Source organism: Cuculus canorus, chromosome 1 (genome assembly GCF_017976375.1).
Source record: "Cuculus canorus isolate bCucCan1 chromosome 1, bCucCan1.pri, whole genome shotgun sequence".
NCBI lineage: Eukaryota > Metazoa > Chordata > Aves > Cuculiformes > Cuculidae > Cuculus > Cuculus canorus.
This window is the reverse complement of record NC_071401.1, coordinates 93,300,557-93,319,892: the sequence shown is the minus strand read 5'-3', so window position 1 is coordinate 93,319,892 and position 19,336 is coordinate 93,300,557. Positions and strand designations below refer to the sequence as shown.

General features: G+C 40.3%; 1 protein-coding gene across 2 annotated transcripts in view; it reads right to left on the bottom strand.

Annotated features, from left to right (window-relative positions):
* DSCAM (DS cell adhesion molecule) overlaps window positions 1-9,311 on the bottom strand; it is a 460,069-nt gene extending 450,758 nt beyond the window's left edge. The window contains exon 1 of one of the 2 annotated variants that reach the window (XM_054085418.1): window positions 8,786-9,311. In XM_054085418.1, coding sequence (XP_053941393.1) covers window positions 8,786-8,828 — 43 coding nt within the window. In that variant the 5' untranslated portion in view covers window positions 8,829-9,311. The remainder of the gene's footprint in view (window positions 1-8,785) is intronic. The other variant, XM_054085408.1, reaches the window with a different exon arrangement.
* Between the last annotated feature and the right edge of the window lie 10,025 nt (window positions 9,312-19,336).

Genomic DNA, 19,336 nt, shown 5'->3' with positions numbered 1-19,336 from the left:
GCATGTAGCACTTTAACAGGACAGTCACATCTCTCTAGTGCTGCACTGCTCCTTCTCAAGCATGAACGCACTAGCTAAAGGCAAAAAACAGTGAAGAAAGGAAGGAATTTGGACAGGATTTTCACTCTAGACCAGGATACAAAAACTAAAACCCAATCCTTCTTTTCTTCCTTGAAAAAAAAAAACAAACCCAAATCGGCATTCCCACCACATCTGTACAGTTTTTCTCAGGACTTGCTAAGCAAGCAGCTCGCCAATTTGCCGTAGAGACAGAGCGCGGCTCTCTGGTGGGGTAGCAATCTGGTGCGTTGGAGACATTCCCCTCCACCCTGCAGTGCTCTCAGGAAAATACATCCAGAAAGCGTCCCAAGAACAAGGCTGGGTGTTGAGGCGCATGTGCTGAGCAGCCCCCATTGCACCAAACCTCCCAGTTCCAGGTCCCAACAGCTGAACAGCAAATCACAAATGCCAGTGCTTCTCTGAAAGCCTGACAGCTCAGCCTCTTTTTCCTAGGATTAATTATCTCCCTCCTGCCCAATAAAGGAGCTTAGCTCCTTCCTCCTCCACTCAACCAAGGGACTCGCGCATCCTACCCTACAGCTGCACTGACAGTCATAGGATTGCCCTCTGTCCTCAATGCCCTTCACTCGCCCTCTCCCCTCAAATTCATTTGTTGCCTCAGGAGAAAATCTTTTAGGAAAAGGAAAAATACTTGTGCGACTGAAATAAATACAAATAACTGTAAGACTGAAGTGGAGAAAGGAGGAGTTATAGGTCTCGAATTAAACCTATATCAAGGATTAAATAACATGAGCAGTCACAAATGAAAGAAAAAGCTGAATATACTCAGGTGAAGCACAAGGGCAGTTGGGAGTTTGAGGAATCCCTCATTGGCACAGTGGGATCTATGCAGAGCACCATCTTCCTCCCTGCCATAGTCCCGCAACCAAGACAGAGTCATGGGAACCAGCACTGGGGAGTCCCAAAGCCATATGCTGTTTTGTTCCCCACCCATGGTTCCTACTCACAAGGGAATAGGCTCAGCCTTGCCTTCCACACTGCAGACTGTGAAGCACAGGCTTCAGAACCTCCCACTGCAAGCTGTCCAGCTCAGATTTGATATTCAGAGACTGCCCTCCTGCTATCCTACAGGCTTCATGCTCTCTGAGTGTGCTTCCTAGTTTTGTCATACCTTGCAGGGCTTTTTAAGACACCCACAAAGTTTCAACATCACCCTTTTTTCCTCCCTTGCCCACCTCACTAAAAATCCTGTTCATAAACCCCTTCCTCCCTTACCCTTTAGGATCCATTTTGTAGTTTTTAAAATATATATTTACAGAAAGCTGAGAACAAAAAGCTCCACCCACAATTGACACAAACATCGCCCATCACTCAAGCCCCACAGCGAGATGAACCTTACTCTGTTTTTCTTGGGTTTTCCCTTGCAATGGTAAAAAAGTGGTTTCTAGAATCCCTGTGTAACAAAGCTATGGAAAAGGTTGTCATGGTGGAAGAGAAAACTTCAAGTCACGCAACAAAGCTAGGAAGAAAGCTACAAAGAAAAGCTTCCTAAATATATATAGCTAAAAGCATGAACTAGTATAATGCGAATCATTACTCTACACATTTGGGAATCACTTTACAATGGCAAAGAAGTCTCTATACTGAATATCTACAGACATGTCCAGGGAACTTGTATATTAGTGACAGTCTCCCAGATTACGTCCTTAATGCAACACAGCTAATGCCTCGCTTTACAACTGCAATTGCAATCCAAACTACGGTTGACCTATCTAGAAATAACATGTGAACTGGCATTTAAACTGACTCACAGAAAAGCCACCTAATGGGTGGACATGAGTCAACTGGAGAGCATGCAGTGTGTGCAGGATCTTCTAGATGGGGAACCAGAGGAGGCCTTTTCTGTTTAAATTGAGGTCTACCCTAAAGCCTGGTTTGCCTGAATGACATCTTTTCCACCAAGATGCCACTCAAAGAATATCAGAATCTATTTGTCATAACTTTTTCCTCTATATTCCAGCCTAAAATGCTGAGAGACAAACACCCTTAGTGTGCAGGTTTAGCATAAGCCACTCACTTGCAAAAACCACATGGCAGGATTTTATGCCAACAGATACTTCCATAAGCAGAGCAACTCTACAATCTTATCTATAGAACTGCTGTGAGTAAATTATGTAGATAAGCAACCATTTGCAGCTCCAGTGCAACATTATTTTATGCTAGATACATTGCAAGATGCCCAGTTCTTTCAAGAATCATGTTTCTGATACTCTTAAAACACTGGAGGGCTCCCCAAAATTTACTAAAAAAATTACTTCAAATGACAGAAAGTTGCTAAGAATAATTTCTAGTCTAGTGCAAACATAAATCTTAACCCGTAAATCTTCTGCATGGAATTACCATGTAATTAATTGGAAGAAAAGAGTATTAGTATACTTGGACAGCAAAGCAAATGCCAGATTTTCTTTACACAGTGGTTTTTAAGCAATTACAAGCTATATAGAATTACATACATGTGTATATGTATAAATATAACCTTTAGAAAAACAATGATCTTGGAAGGAACTGTATTCCTGACATATAAGATCAAGAGCCACATGAGCAGGATGACTGGTCTTCAGATAACACAGGTAGAAGCTTTGGATGTTAACCAGGAAAAAAATTCCTCAAGTGGTACAATTCCTTGTCTGTGCCTTTGTATCTGCCACACCAATAAGTACGAGGGTTCTATTTTCAGATGCACTCTCAGGCTGCCCCATGACCCATGCTCCCACACTCATGCAGGGTCTGTCCTTCTGGAAGCTTCGGCAGAGGCACATCGGTGATTCAGCTCGGGTCGTTGGGCTGCTCTTTCCCTCAATTACTAGGAAGCTCCAGGGAGGCTGGTGTTTAGTATGGAGGTGACTCTCTTTCTCAAAGCCTTTGCATTTAAAAATGGCTTTCTATAAATAGGATTGCTGGCTCACTCTTAAATCTGTGTTCTAAGTAAAAATAGCTTAAATAGGGATTCTGGGAAGACTTGTTAATCTCTGTCATCCTGTCTGTCCATCCATTTGCCTTTCTTTCTTTCCCTGGTATGCATCATAACATTTGTTGCCCACTCCACTATGAAAGGCATATACTGATGTACCCTAGTCTCTCCTTTTCTAATGAGTAACACAATACCCTAACAGAGATAAAAAAATTAAGAGACAGAATTTGTTAGCAAGTGACAATATAAAAAGAAAAGCAACGGCAAGAAGTTAAAGAAGTTCTCTCCCCGTGTTATGTTATTCCTGAAAATACCAATTGTTTGCTGAAATGCTTTTAACAGACAGGGAGATGAAAACAGAGAAGGCAAGATTTCTTTTGAAGAACAACATAATTTGAAATCCTAATTTCACTGATTTCATAACAGGTTAAAGGAAAAGCAAGTGTTGATTAAAAAGGATTGTGAAATGTCTCAAACTATATTGTGAAACAAGTAATTTAACTGCATAAACCTACATATTCACTTTGAAATAATTAAGCATTCTGATCTACAGACCTATATTGTTTAAATGGATTTTCCTTACTACCTTTAGAGTTTCAGTGACTCAAAAGAAATAACTTAAAAAAAAAATCAAATAATTATACCTTAGAATAATTAAGTTGAATATAATGCTCTCCTGCCTTCTCCACTTCCCTGGCTTTTAAAATGAAAGCTGGAATTAGTGGCTTTCCTACTGGACATCTGGAAGAGTCCTAGACTGAGAGATCAATAATTTTTTTGTGTGTGCTTCGATTTAAATAAAAGGCTAAATAAGTGGTACGTTCAAACAGGCCTTGATCCTACACACACCTTTACTTGTTAACTACAGTAAACTTTAAGGGGAAAGGAGAGTATTCCATCCATTTTGCTCCTCAGTCCAGCACCCCGACCTCTCCCTACTCACAAAAGACGTTTGTTTTCATTGCTTTAGCATTTTTTAAGTCACTTCAATTTATTAAACAGGTAAAGGAGATTATTTCCCCACTCAGACAATAATAGCGCATAAAAGCACAGCGTATTTGTTAAGACAATCATCCAGGAAAAGACACAAGAACTTGAGGCCCAACCTGAACCCAACTTCTCGTGTAAGCAGAGCCTTGCACGGCTGATGAGCTGGAGGAACATTCAGAATGAGCTACTCTGAGCCCACAAGATTTTCCCAAATAATTCAGTTTATCGGCATATTACACGACAAAAATTTACTCAAGAACTAACAAAATTAAAACCAACTTGTAAACTTTTATGGATGTAGCAGCACTGAAGAGACGCCACTGAAATCACAGTGCAGACCTCTGAGCCATTTAGCAGGATTTATGCGTTTGTTTTTTACCATTCGTGGCAATCAAAGTCGCTTTAAACCATTACCAAAAACGCCTTAATTGTCACATGCATCCGTTATTCAGCGTGACGGAAAGAAGATGCAGCATCTACCAGTTAAAGGCTTTAGTGACCATGGACAGAAAGATGCAGCAGACAAAATGCCTCCTCCTTCGGGCAGCGTCTGCTCCCACGGCTTCCAAGAGCGCTGCCAGACGCGGGTGTTTTGCTGCCCACTAGTGTCTGTGGCCCCGGCTCCGAGCAGGCAGCACAGCCCGGGGGTGGGCAGGGAAACCACAGCCCCGAGCCCCAAAGCCTGTGGACCGCTGCACCTTGAGCGGAGGAGAAGTATTTCTTTGTGAATACATACTTCCAATATACTCAGACCCGGGTATAATCATTTTTCTCTATTCGATATTTGGTGATTAATTAATAGCTATTCATAGATGGAAAGCACTGTCAGCCGTACTGTGCCATCCACAAACATACCAAGCTAAACGCTTTGCACACCTGCATTAAAGGTAAGGATTTGGTTGCATGATTCAAGATAAGCTATGCACATATTACAAGGTGTTTCTACAAAGACAGCTGTTTGCTCTTTTCCATATGTGTTTCATCTCCAACACCGAGGGTCACCATTTTCTTCGGTGAGTGTCATTAGTGCCACCGTCTCTTTCGCTACTCGTGCTCCAGCCTAAAGCCCGCTCCCAGTTCAGCAGTTCAGTTCAGTCCCCTAATATGCTGCAAAAAACCATATTCATAGATACAGGGCAGGAAAAGGATTCAAAAAGGAAATAATTTTAATGGAAATTTATTTTTAGTGCCATCTATACTGTATTAGGTGCCTCGTGATGCTGCATTGATTTCAGCAGGACATCTATGGACAGCAGGCTTGTAAGAAATGCATCCAGAGAAAAGCCTGCAAATAGGTTCAGAAAAACTATGCCAGGGATTAAATGTCAACGAAAGGTACTCCTTGCCCGAAAAAACAAACAAACAAACAAACAAAAGTAACAAAAGTATCTTACTTCTGAACTAACTTTATCATAGTAATTACAATAAAGAGTTAGGATTTTAAAGGAGGCCATTCTGCCCTCACAGCCTCCCCTAACTCCTCCTTTCTCTGTAATTAGTGAAAGACCCCCTTTACTAATTACAACCAGGCTACAGTAGACTTTCGCTGTCAAATTTGCATGCTTGCATCTGGAATATTTAGATATAGTAACATGGAATCTAATATAGATAGAGTAACCTTGAAGGTAACTCAAAGTATTGCTTTGGTTTGTAACTGCATGACTCAGGTTTTCAAAGAGGTGAATTCAGCTGCATAGCTCCCCACTGATGTCTATACTGTCCCGTGGACTTACTAAGGCTACAATGCATTTATCATTAATAGTTACCCATATTTTTAAGAAACTTACAGCAATGAGAGTTTAAAGCCTTTCCAAAATCTAAAAACTTCAACCAGGTATTTAGGAAGGTTTTGTTTCAGGCTTCAGAAATACTAATTGGATGTAACAGCATGTCAGTATTTTATTATCCCCAGAAGGAAGCTATTTCACAAACATAAAGCCTTTCCAGTGACACTGCTCATATCTAATTTGACAAAATTTATTTGTGCAGAGTGACTGTAGGGAAATATGGGGGCAAACCTTCCTATTGTTATTCAGATGGTTTTGATTATCTTCAACATAAATTTAGCCCAAGATGACAACTATGGGGTTTAACCCATAACATATGGGTTTATTTTTTAAGCTATTTCTCCCCTCAGAAATAAATAAACAATTAAAAAGCCAACAACAAGAAAAAAGGAACATGAACAATCCTACGCATTTTAAAGTTCAAATTAGAATGAGATGCAACACAACTGAAAACCCCTTACAGATGTGCCTGTCTTTTAAGTAAATGTAGTATGGCTCCATAAGGGGTTCAGAAAAGACAATGGCAGAAGTAAAGCAACCTTCAATGGCCTGCCTCCCCCACCCCCCAATATAGTCATAAAAGGATACTGCCTCTCGCACAATAGAGTTCAGATATAGTTATAGACAGAATAATGAAAATAAACATGTATGTGACATATCTATTTATATTTGCAGTCATTTCCTTCAGAGATATATATCTCATATGACACTGTATTGAAATCTGAAGTCCTTTAAAAATATTATTCTCTGGCTCTTGACTCTGATATGAAGTTCAGTCTTAAGAAGAAGGTAGTTGCCATTTTCCAAAATTTTCTTTCAAAAGATCCTAAATACGTATGCATTTTGACATCAAGTATGACGGCAAAAGCAAACATACTTCTTAAGTTTCAAAAGACTCATTGAGCCATCCATTATCTATTTCTACAATGTTTTTATCTTAAAACACTACCACAAAAAAATAAAGTGTTAGTTTAGTAACCTAGATTCACTAATATTGCTGTGTAGCAGTATAGAAACCATGCACATACATATATCATTCACATGGTATACTATTATAAGTAGAAAAATGTTTGAGATACAAATTCATGTTTGACTGTGATCCAAAAATCTGTGGATACTGAAAGCGAAATTGCTTCATAGATCAAGGAATAATGCAAGTGATTTTCATAGTATTTCAACCTCATTAAGCAAAAATTACTCTGTTCTCCAAAAAAACTCTGCAAGAGGTACTAACTAGCTTAGAACATAAAATTATAGGGTCAGCAGAGAAGAACAAAACGTATCTTTTTTTTTTTTTTAAAAAAAAAAAAAGCATATAGGATTTCTGGACATAAAATGAGTTCTTTCCTGTGGAATTCCAGTTTTAAATGAAAAGCATTGTTAAGAGCCCATACTTTCAGGGTGATTCTGTCTGTCTTACTAACATCAAATCTCTCCCTGGTATCTGGCTGAAGAGGACAGAGAGAAAGGAATAGTACTGCCTGTCAAATATAGATAGATAGATAGATAGATAGATAGATAGATAGATAGATAGATAGATAGATAGATAGAGGGGCGGTTTAGCATTAGAACTTCTTGCAGTTGTCTTACTGCTAGAAGAAATTGAAAACTTTGAAGTTTAGGGTTTGGGATTTTTCACTGATTCTCCAATCTGCAGCACTCAGAAGATGGAAATGTTTACACACTTAAGATTCACCTCCTAATTATTATCTATCTGGCTATTCACACCAGACTGGCCATGCCTGTCAACGTATTTTCTCATCCAGCATATAGTTAAGTAGATATGAAGGCACTCTCATCCAGCATTCATTACTCGCCCTCTGCTAGAGGTTCAATTATTTGTATCTTCCAGGAAAATTGTACTCTTTGCCCTGTGCTTCTCTCACATTCATTCAGTACAAAAAACGTTTTCCTATTTTACCTGCTTTGCCTATTTTGATAAATGCATGTTTAATCTTACTGATTTAACTGTCAGGATGTAATGCATTACAGGCAATGCTACGTTCTCAATTCTAAGAAGGAGTCAATGTAATAGAACAGCTAGAATCGCAGACTACAGCATAATTTGTTTTCTGTCCTTATACTGCAATGCTACTATGGATTCTAATAAAACTTATGCAATTTAAACATATTTTCACATATGACATCATTTTCAATCACATATATCTAAATGTTCCAAAATACCTCCATTCACTGTTTAAAAAAATCCAGAAACTGCAATAATTGTTTGTCAACCAAAGAGTTAGCAGAATAAAAAAAAAAATAAGAGAGAACAGGTTTACACTTAGTCTATCTCTAATTTTCCCTTCCTAACTTTATAATTGACTGAAAGTCTTTAACGTTTTCAGATGATGTAATGCTTATCCATGCATATCTTTACATAAACGAGTGAGGGGGAAAAAAATACAGAGCAGGTACCTCAACAGTGGAGAGATGAAAGAGAAATTATTTTAAAATACGAGTTCACAAAAAAAAAAAAGGATTGCTAGGTGAAAGCATGAAAGCAGAGGGCGATAAAAAAGAAAAAAGAAGAAAAGGAAGAAGGAAAAAAGGAAGAAAAAAGGAAGAATGGAAAGAGAAGAAGAAAAAAACAAGAAGCGAAAAAGGAAGAAGAGAAAAGAAGAAGAGAAAAAGGAGAAGAAAAAAAGAAGAAGGGGGAGAAAAAAAAGAAACAAACACGTAAAAGGAAGCAATATCTCAACGCAAACGCTTAGGATGAAAGCCCTTCAAATTATCCCCGTGTACGCAGACGGATTTACACGGCACTTAGCACTTCTGTACTTTTCCAGCTAAGGAAGGAAGAAAATGCACCCCTCTTCCTGCCTCTCCCAGTAGCGGCTCATTCCGAGCGAGGCAGACACCCAGTAACGCGCGGAGGTTTCGGGCTGTCACTTGGCTATAGGTAAGCGAGTTCGAACGCTTACAGAGCGATTTCGCCCTTCGCCAGCGCGACGCTCCGAGCACAAAAGGCACCAACCCCGCGACCCGAGGACGGCAGAGGACCGGCGGCGCTCACCATGCGAGATGCTGTGGAGCAAGGCGACGGCCAACATCCACATGCCCCCGCCGCTCCGCCGCTCCCCGGGTCCGGCCGCCGCCTCCCTCGGCTGGTGGCTGCTCGGAGCGCCGCGAGCGCTCAGCCCCGCCTGCAGCCCCGCGGCTCCGCTCGCCGCCCGGCTCTCGGGCGGGGGAAGAGGCGGCCGGCGGCGGGGGCGGGAGGCGGGTGCGCGGCGCCCAGGTGTGTCCTCGGCTCGGGGAGGCGCCCGCAGGTTGGCGGAGGCAGGGCCACAGGTGACGGGCGCAGGAGCATCCCTGGCGGCGGACGGCCGGCTCCTCGCACGCCGCTGCCCTCTCCCGCGGCTCTGATCACATCGATCCCTCGGCTGAACCTCCCGGCGCGGCGCGGGGGAGCCGCAACCCCAGCGCCAGCCCCGCTCGCTCCCAGCCCTCTGCAGTCTTAAAGCACCACAAAGTCTCTCCGCGGTGGGGAAAAAAAACCCGAGGCCAATAGAAGGAGGCAGCGGAATATCCTGCCTCTCGATAGTTGGCTGAACTGCGGCCGTTTGGCATCAGCTGAGTTGTATATGACTAATGTGTTGACAAGTCGGGGGGGGGGGACTGGAGGAGAGGGCCCTTCTGGAAGGTCACAGCCCAGACAGGCGAGCGCATGAAATAATTGACTAGGAAACTGAAACAAGAACAAAATATATACACATATATTTATATCTACATTTCCCACACAGCTCCAGATACTGTTTGGCCTTTCATGTGTTTCTTTTTCTGTGGTAACAGTTTTTTTCTCCCCCTGTAGCGAAAGAGTAAATCGCAGCCCCTCTAAATAAAAGCAATTTCTGCATCTATTCTTTTTCACATCTACGATGTGAAGGTTGGTCTAAAAGGGAAAAGAAAAAAGGGAAAAAATATTAAATGAAGACAGCTAAAAAAAAAAAATCAATATTGTGAAATACATAACAGCATTAGGGCAACTCTGAGTTTAAGCTGTAAGATGAAAAGCAAACACAACAAAGCAATAAGGAATCTCAACCTGCATAATCCCCAGTGAGTTACCACACAGGATCGCTTCACATTTGGGGATCTTCACAGGATAATTTTACTATTTTTTTTTTTCAATTGCTTCATAGCACCAGACACTGCCATGGTGCCAACGCTCCGTCCTGTGCGTTGTAATGAAACCTGAGAAAGGATGTCCCTCAAAAAGACATTGCGATGAACGTGTACAGAAAGCTCAGCAACGCAGCTGGACACATTGGAAAATCTCTCTGGAGATGTTTCTATAGCCCTACAGAATGGACCAAAATGCACTCCCTAAGCACTGCATAAGGCCTTTCGTTACAATTCTTAAGAAAACCGAAGTCAAAACACAGCAAATGCCATCATGCAGGTGCTTAGTTCCCTGCAGCATGTTTTGGCTGGTATATCAGCCAGAGGAGACTGAAGCCATGAAGTGAAAGCAGGAGAGATGAGACCAACACTGGGCAGGGTTTAATGGGGGCTGCTCATGGCTGACCTTGAAGAAGAAGTGGGTAATGAGGGAAGTTTTTCAGTGGAAAAATGCTGATAAGAAAAAAAAATAAAGACAAAAGTACAAATGTCTCCAGTGGGAAAAAAAAAAAAAAAAGAGAGAAAAAAAGGGGAAGTTTGTTTTTTTGGTGATGAAATTCTGTTACAAATGGCAATACTTTAATCTCTTTCTTTAGAAGAGAGCTAGTGACTAGCAGAAATGCCTAAGTATTCACTCGAGAGCATTTTGGAGAAGTTCGTGACAGATTTGTTCAGGCAGCTCTTTCAGAATTGCTTTATTCCCCATTTTGAAGCCCAAAGCATGTTTGGGGCTTAAGAGCTACAATGCTATACCACATAGAATGTGTGTACCATCTTCTTATACCCTTCTTCTTCCTTTACTCATCTTCATGACTCTGGCAGCCCTTGACAATTTTCAGTTTCATTTAAACCAGTCCCAAGCAAGTTTTTGTACGTTTCAGTTTATTTAAAACAACAGCAGCAGCTGCAGATTGAAAGAGTAAGTCTTTAATTTGTTCTTCTGGGGCACTAAAAGGCAAGAGACCAACTTTCAGTGGGTACAAAACCTTCTTTATCAACAACCAGCCAAACAGGCAGTATAATCTCAGTCCTAAACTAGGTTTAAGAAAGGGAGGGGAAGGCAGGACACAATTTTGTGTGAAAGCATGGTTCACTGGTCCTGCTGCTCAGGGAATAACTGGACTGAAATCTAAATTAAACAATCTGTCAAAGTGAAGAAACAAGGCTGTATGATAGCTTCCACACAGAGTACATTCAATCAGTTAGAATGCTACTTTTCAAGTCTAAAAAATCATGTATGATCAGGCTCCAACTGCAATCAAGGCTAGTTAAGGTCATCAGCCAAGGAGGATCCCCTTTTATGCTTTTGGGCTTGTTTGTTTGTTTTTTAATATAGAATATTCTAGATTAAGTGGCCAGAAATTATTTAATTATTTCTAAACCTAATTCAATCATTTTGCAGTAAGACATTTTTATTAGAATTGGCACAAAATTGTATTTTCTCTGGAAAAAAAAAAAAATCCTATGCAAACATATCCTGTGTGATTAAAAGCCAGAAATCTTAAAATGGGCTTAAATTAAGTTCCTAAACTGGGGTTAGTTTTACTGGTTGATCATATGAGGTTGTTCATTCTTGCTCTCTAGCTTTCTGCAGCTACCACACTGACTCTATAAGGAATATCTCTTGAATTTAACAGAGATGTGGTAACAGTATACACCAGCTGACAATCACCCTAAATTTATCTTAAACACTTAGCAGTTTATTGCAGAAAGCATAAGCAGAAGAGTTCCCTGATAGGACCTTCACTGAAACCCCAATGCATTTGAGTCATCTGATTCTAATGGGGCGCCCAGAACATCAGTATACCTTCAGACAGTTGCGGCCACACACATTCGGTTTGTCCCCTGACCCACCAGCATGAAGTATGCACAGAAGTACCACTAGCATGATCAGTCTGACAACAATTAGCCCAGCCACCAGCTTTCAGCTGAGCGCACACAGTGGTTAAATGGCAAGGTCCGCAAAGCTATTTTGCAGTGCATGTACATCCTATTCTCAAATTAAGTGAGAAGACACACAAGCAGACCAATACACTCAACGAAAGATGGAGGCAAAGCGACGTCGTGAAAATTAAGTAGGTTACAATGATCGAACTAGCTTAACATTTCACATTACCATATTGGAAGATGATGTCTATAACTTCTGTAACCAGTCTTGCAGCAAATTCTCTTCTCAAAGAAAAAGATAAAATGGCCTGTCTACAATAAGTCTGCATTGATTTGGACTTAAAAAAAAACACGGGAATCTTCCAAGGAGAGACTGGGCTTGGAGTAGTAGCAGCAATTGGTTCTATTCAGATCGTGGATGGTTTCATAGGCTTTGGGCTTTAGGGAACTCAGTCAAATATCTGCCATTGAAGCGTTCAACTATTCAAACAGAACCTTTCATTGTCATTCAGGATGCAAAAATCTCATCTGCAATTTCAGCTTTGAAAATGGTTAAAAAATACCTGAGGGGAGAAAGAATGGGAGGGAAGAAGAGAGGAAGTGAAGAGAAAACACAGTTAGAGAGGAAGTTCTCAACAGTCAGAAGATCTGGGGGAAAAAAATAGTGAAAAATGAACATGCGTGAAACCAGAATCTAAATGGCTGATCAGCCCAGTTTCTGGAAGAGATGATACCTTGACTCAGCCATCCTTCAGTTTCTCAATCATTCTGTGTCTCCTCGTTATTGACCTCTGTCCCTGACTGGAGTCTTCTTGACTATGTTCTTTCAGCATAGTTATTTGAAAAAAATATTGGTTATTAGTTTGTAGACTAGGTAGAGATAACTGCTAGGGGCTATCATCTAAGTAAACTAACATCGGTTGTAAATGTAGTTATGATTTTAATTTTAATAAGATTTAACAATGTTTTCAGTTCCCCTGAGAGGGGAGTTGTAGTCTCATTTAGCTTAAAAACAAAACCTAAGCAGAAGCATACCACCCTGGGACAATAAGAGTAAAGAAACAAAACCTGGAACAATTCAGCAAGCAACTATTTTTTCCCCCTTTTAATGAAAATGTGCAAAGTGGAGTCATGTAAAAGATTTGTGAATATTTGGCTAAAATAAATACCAGTCCAAGATATTCAGATCTCAGTCTTCTGAATACAGTATTTTCTTTCTTTCAGTCTTCTTTCTGAATCATATCCATTTTAAAGCTGAAGATGACAAGTTTGGACAACTCTTCCACAAATTTTCAGGTAAACTAAATCATTGACACTGTAGCCATAATGAAGGAAGATGCATCCAAAAGGTGATAAAGCGGCCAGGGGTTAAGAAGAGAAAAGGATCAGAAGTGGTATAGCTTTCCAGTAGTTTCCATCAGTTTGGAAACAGGAGAATCAAAAGCCTTGTGAGAACAGGTTTTCCTCACAAGAATTCATGCCCGATTTGATACTGGAAAGATTCAGATAAATGTTGAATGCTTGTCAAAACCAATTGCTAAACCTCCTGATATTCGCTGGCTACTAACCTTAATGCTTATATCTATAAGCTCACAGTCAGCCATTTTTATCAGAATAAGCTGCAAAATTTAAATATTTTCCATGAGACACTTAAGAATTAAAAAATAATCTAGTTCTATAAGTTCCATTATGAACATACGAGTAGACATGCTCTGTTTATTACTAGAAAACCGGGAATAGTCAAGATGGACAAACAAAATCTAAACATCTGCATGCAATTACTTGTAAGAGCAGCTATACTACTGATACCTATCTAGTCCACTCCCAAAATACAGGGGAATAAGTACAATTTGCCTCCTATACTTCATCTGAAGCCATTGACTACTCCAAGCTGATAATGTGCAAGAATATTATCTGGCAAAAAATGTGCTCTCTCGCATGACCTGTCCTTACAGTATACACACAATTAACCATTCACTCTTGATATGCTCATGAATTAAAGCAGCAGCTTTCAAAACAGCATATATAGCTTAAAACAAACTAAGCTTGAAAGCATAAAATGGAGATTTTTTTTTTTTTCCCTGCCTGAAGCTACTCTTTTTTTTCTGCAGCTCATTTCTGGGGTTCCCGTAGCACCTGGAAAACATAAATGAGTGAGCTTACCCCAACAGATGGTTCTGTGAGCACAAAATCAGTGGGAAGAAGAATTTCCACTGGATATTGGATCAAAAGACTGAAGACCTAAATTGATTCTCAAACATTTATTACTTTTTCCAAAGCTTTCAAGAAACTGGTGTGGAACTGGTCTCTCTCTTCTCTGCCAACATGCATGTTTATACACATCCACATGGAAATGCAAGGACTTCAGTATATTATACTTACGGTCACCTAAGAAATTGATTGAAACTGGCCAGTGGATTAAAAAATTATTAGAGAGAATAAAGAGAGGACCTTACAAAGACTTTCTTAGAAAACCATGGTAGAGTAAGGTATGGAAAAATCCAGTCTGTGGGAAGGATTTTAAAACCTTGTGCATGATTCATGTTTTCTTGCTATAAAACCAGATTTTTCTATATTAAACAACATCACCAGAGCACAGTGCAGCGATTTTTTTTTGTGCTGTAGACTTCTTTTTGCATCACACCTTGTAAACAAACAGAAAAAGGTAAGATTTGTGGCTGTTTAAAGAACTGACCGTGAACCAAAGGGAAAAATATTCCCTCTCAGAAGGGACAAGCCAAGAAAATAATGTTTTAAGTTTCAAATCTTCCTACAGACGAGTTGGGGGGCGGGGTGTAAAATAGCTAAAGATGAAGGGTAGGACACAGCACATGTTGTGGGTGAAAATCTGGGCTAGGCAAAGGGCAGAATGGCTTCTCTCGTTGCTAACTGGTTCTCATAAGAGAAAGTAGCATAACGTGATACACAAGCATCATGGCACTGAAGATATCCATTTAAAAGTCTCGAAATAAAGATGAACTAAACCCCTTTCTGTGTCTGATGTATGTGTAAAGAGAAGACATTAAAGACCACAGCATTAAGTGATTTTAATGCCAAGATATGATGGAATGAATTACATATATTGAAATTATAGGCATAGCTCTGCTGAACAGTACATATCATAATGTCGTAGCATGAAAAGGCTGAGTCAAGAGTACTATTTCATTTCTAAATCTGATTTTCCATTTTTGGGATTAGGAGTCAGAGCCTTTTAATGAGAGATCTAGGACTGCTCTGGGTTTGGATACAGGCATGTATATAAACACATAGCAGCTGCTTATTAAAAAGAAGGGGGGGCAAATATGAAGGAATATCACAGCTTCAACAAGGCTTTTTTTTTAAAAAAAAATGAATGATGGTTTCAAAGCTCTGCAGACCTCTGTTTAATAATTGTTACGGTGCAATCCATTAAGTACTGTAATTATGTGGAAAGAAGGTTATCTCTGGTTCTGAGCCAGATTCTTCTATTACCTGTCCAGGATGCCAGCGGCTTACGCAGAATAGCAACCACATTGAAAAAAAATAGAATTGATCTATTGGGAGCCAATACCCCCCTAGCTAGAGTCAACACGCAGAAGGCAACAGGACAGGCAGAGCTCACCATGCCTCAGACAATGCATAGTGTCCTCTGTATTCTCATCTTCCTCATGTGGCTCCCATCTGCTTCCAAGTGCTGATGAAGAGGCAATATTTCTGCTTGCAGACTGCTGGGAGCACATGCGAGCGTGGCTCTTCCCAACCCCGGTGCAAAGGAGGGGATCAGGGGGCAGCAGCAGAACAGCACAGCAGCAGTGGAGCAAGGAGGCAGGGTTGCCAAGCAACAGTCTACCGCGGGGGGAGTGTTAAAACGGGGAAAGGAAACAGATAAAAATTGCATTTGCTCATGTGGGGCAACGGTAGCCCTTCCATCTGCTTTTCTTCCTGCTTCCAGTGAGTTACGGGTGTGGATTTTGTGAGAGGATTTGGCCACAAGCGTTTCTTGCATCATGAGCTCCAGTCAGCTCCTCAAGGAGGTTGCAACAAGGAGAACCATAAGGAATACTTTCTTTGCCAACTTGTTGTCATGGATAATACACCAAGAACTGCAGCAGGCTGTCATAAGTTCTCCAGACAGCCTCCCCCAAGACGCAGGAATACAAAATAAAGCCAGACCTTCCCCATCCATACATTTGCACCAATGGTATTCCTTCTGGTGCACCATCACCTGTCTCAGAGAAATATGCACAACATACAGGAGATTTTTTTCCTTCCTATCGTATAGACTTTCTGTGTGACAAGTGGAGCCTTTGTATTATTTCCATATAAAGTTCCTGTTCCTATTCTGTGAGGTCATAAACATTTGATGGTATAGTATGACATCAGAGGGGGAGACCTTCACAAAAGCTGTAGGCAAGAGGTATTCTGGTGAAGAGGGACCAATTAGAGGAACGGGTGGAATATACAAAAATAAAAGCTCCTGAATGTTAACAGGGCCAGACTACTCATACTGGAGAGATTTTTACAGAGTCTGACCTCAGAGATGTAATCCCCTCTATGCAAGGACAATCTACCACTAAGCCAGCTCCTCATGGCACCACATTACAGCTCTAACTGGATCTGGTAACTAGTCCCAGCTGCAAAATGCTCTGCCTCTTCCCTGGTACAACTGAATGTTCTCAGGTGTAGTCACAAAAACTATTTGTGATCGCCCTCTTCTGTTAACCCTTTCTTGCCTGTACACACCTTATATACATTATCACAGATCATCAAAGAAACTCTGATTAAACACCACTGCAGAATTAATACTCAAAACAGAGAAGTAAGCACATTCAAGAGACAATTTCTCTCATCTTGAAGTGGTTGTTCAAAGTAGAACAGAAAGTGCACCCTCAAGCTTCCTCCCTGTTCCTCTCCCTCCATTTATTATGTGGAGAAGCTAAAGTGACTCGCACCATAAACACTTTAAAGAAAGCAAGATTAGCAATGTCCGTAGCAGCCAACTGTTGCTGAGTTTTTAAATAGCAGCAAGCCCACAGGCAGGATTTGAAAGCAGCTAATGGAGATCTTGTCTTTTGGGGAGGAAATTTTTATACAAGATCAGAAAAGTATTTGACTGCGAGTCTGGCAAACAAGTGGAAGTTGATATACTGTTTGGAGACGGAAAGTGACTCCAGGTACTTCGTGGGAGAAGTTTGATAAGTCAGTGCTGTGACGGACTTCAGCAGTAGAGAGCAACATCAGACAGAGGAGCAATGGGATATCTTGCCCAGTGAAGGGTTTCGCAGTAAAATGAAAGGGTGGGTAAATATGAGTGACAGTGGTGTGTTGGACCATTATCAAAGAAGAAGAATCACACCTGTCATGTCATCACTGGTGATATCGCATCTAGAGTAAGTCCGAGAAAGACACAAACATACTGGAGACGGATTAGTGAAGGAACACAAAGGTGGTTAAGGGACTGCAGAATCTCTTGTGGAAAGGCTGAGAGAGCCTGGACTGTTTATCCTGGAGAAGGGGAGGCTTGGGGATCTTAGTAATGCATAAAAATACCTACTAGGGTGCTGAAAAGAAGATGTTGCCTAACTCTTCTCAGTGGTATCCATTGGACAGACAAAAGGCAATACACACAAACGGAAAACAAGAAGTTACATATAAATCTAAGAAAGAGAGAGAGACGCATAATTTCTTTATTTTTACAGTGGAGGTGGTCTAACACTGGCACCGGTTGCCCACAGAGTTTGTGGAGTCTTCATCTGTGTAGGTACTTGGAACTTGACAGTTCTGAGCAACCCGCTGTAGTAGTTAACTCTATTTTAGGCAGTGGGGTTGGACTAGATCTTCCAAGTTCAACCTCATGGATCCTGTGGCAAAACCACTGACTTCATTATCCACAGAGAAGCTGATCTGGGTTCAGTGGAGAATGGTGTTGTGGTACTTTCAGTTCATTTTCCTTGGGGGTTGTTTCATGTTTGTTTGGGCTTTTTTTTTTTTTCCTTTTAAATATAGCTACCTGTCAAAAGTGGTTTCTTCACCATGACCACCAATTAATTTTAGGTAATGATGGCTCATATAAAAAGCCTACATTTACTAGCAGTTACCACAGCTGGGTTTTCTCTCAGTTTATGCACTCATAAAATGACCGCTACTAAGCAAAAAAACATAAATATCTTTGCAAGGGGCAAAATGGACAAGTAAAAAGAGTTTGCCTGCCTTACCTGGAAAAGACTGCAGTTTACTGGAGTGTGAAGTAGGTTGAAAATGCATTTTCTCAACTACTCCGGAATAGTTCTTCCGAAACGGCAGACATGAAAGTCCCCCCATGGCACCCCACACCTCGAGATACAGACAAGGCATATGGAGAGGAGGGCTTCGGTGCTTGACACAAAGCACAGAATGCCAGTGTTTCTCTCCAGAGCAAATAGGGATGCCCATTTTATACATCCTGTTTTATACATAGTTATCACATCCTTGCTGATTCATCTCTTCCTCAAGTATACTATTTCCTCTCTCCCCACCTTATATTCCTCTCACACAGAGCTCCTTCCTGCTTCTGTCACTTCTGTCACATATATCTGGATCTGTCTGTTTCTGCTATCTCTTTCCTTGAAATGATATGACCAGAACACAATGGACTTAAAGCATTTTTTAGCTGAATGTTAAGCTAGTACTCTTGAAAAGATACACCTGTCTTGCATAACATCACTTCTGTTGCTTACATGGCAGTGTTGAGAGAATAACTTCGTAGTATTTTGGTCTCCCTGCTTTTCCCCAAGACATGGATATAAGAAATGAAGCTATGCTTAATTGATTATAAGTCAATAAATGGATCAAGAAGGTTTTCTACCAAAATGGGTTTATTTAAAAAAAAAAAAAAGAAAGAAAATGCTAGATACAGAGGCAAAAAAAATATTCCCAGGGGCCAAAGTATGCATCAATATTCCATAAGATAAGGTATGATATAAAACAAGTATTTGATTTCATTAAACTGAATAGTTTATTTTTTTCCTGATCTGTTAGTCCTCATTTCAGTTACTGCTGCAAAAGTATTTAAAAGCTGATTCACTGAATTCAACCAACTTTCATATTTAAGTATAAATTTAAGGCTGATCAAAAAGTTAATTGACATAAGTTCCCCTGTTTTTGGAAAAAAAAAGCCGAGTTCAGTCATTTGAATCACTCCGCTGTATAAATTCAAAATTTCAATACCATTTCTTGACTGGCATATTCAAATTACAATAACAAAACAACTGTTTGACAATAAAAAAGCCATAACAATCTGATTTTTTTTTTCCCCCATAGGAAGCTTGGCTTTACTGTCAGCTTAGAACTGAAGAAAATTATAGCATGTTAGCATTTGTCATTAAATTCAATTACTGTTTTTCAAATAGTTTTAATTCACATGCCAAGATCTTAATCTGGCATTATAAGGACAGGTTTCTAAGTTTTCATTTCTGTATGTAAATTTTCTTCTGGATACATACAAAAAAAAGTCTGATGATCTCACTTAAAGCCATAACAGATAATTATCATAGACTGTGACACACGCTAATCTCCACACTCGGAGGTTTCAGAAGTGATC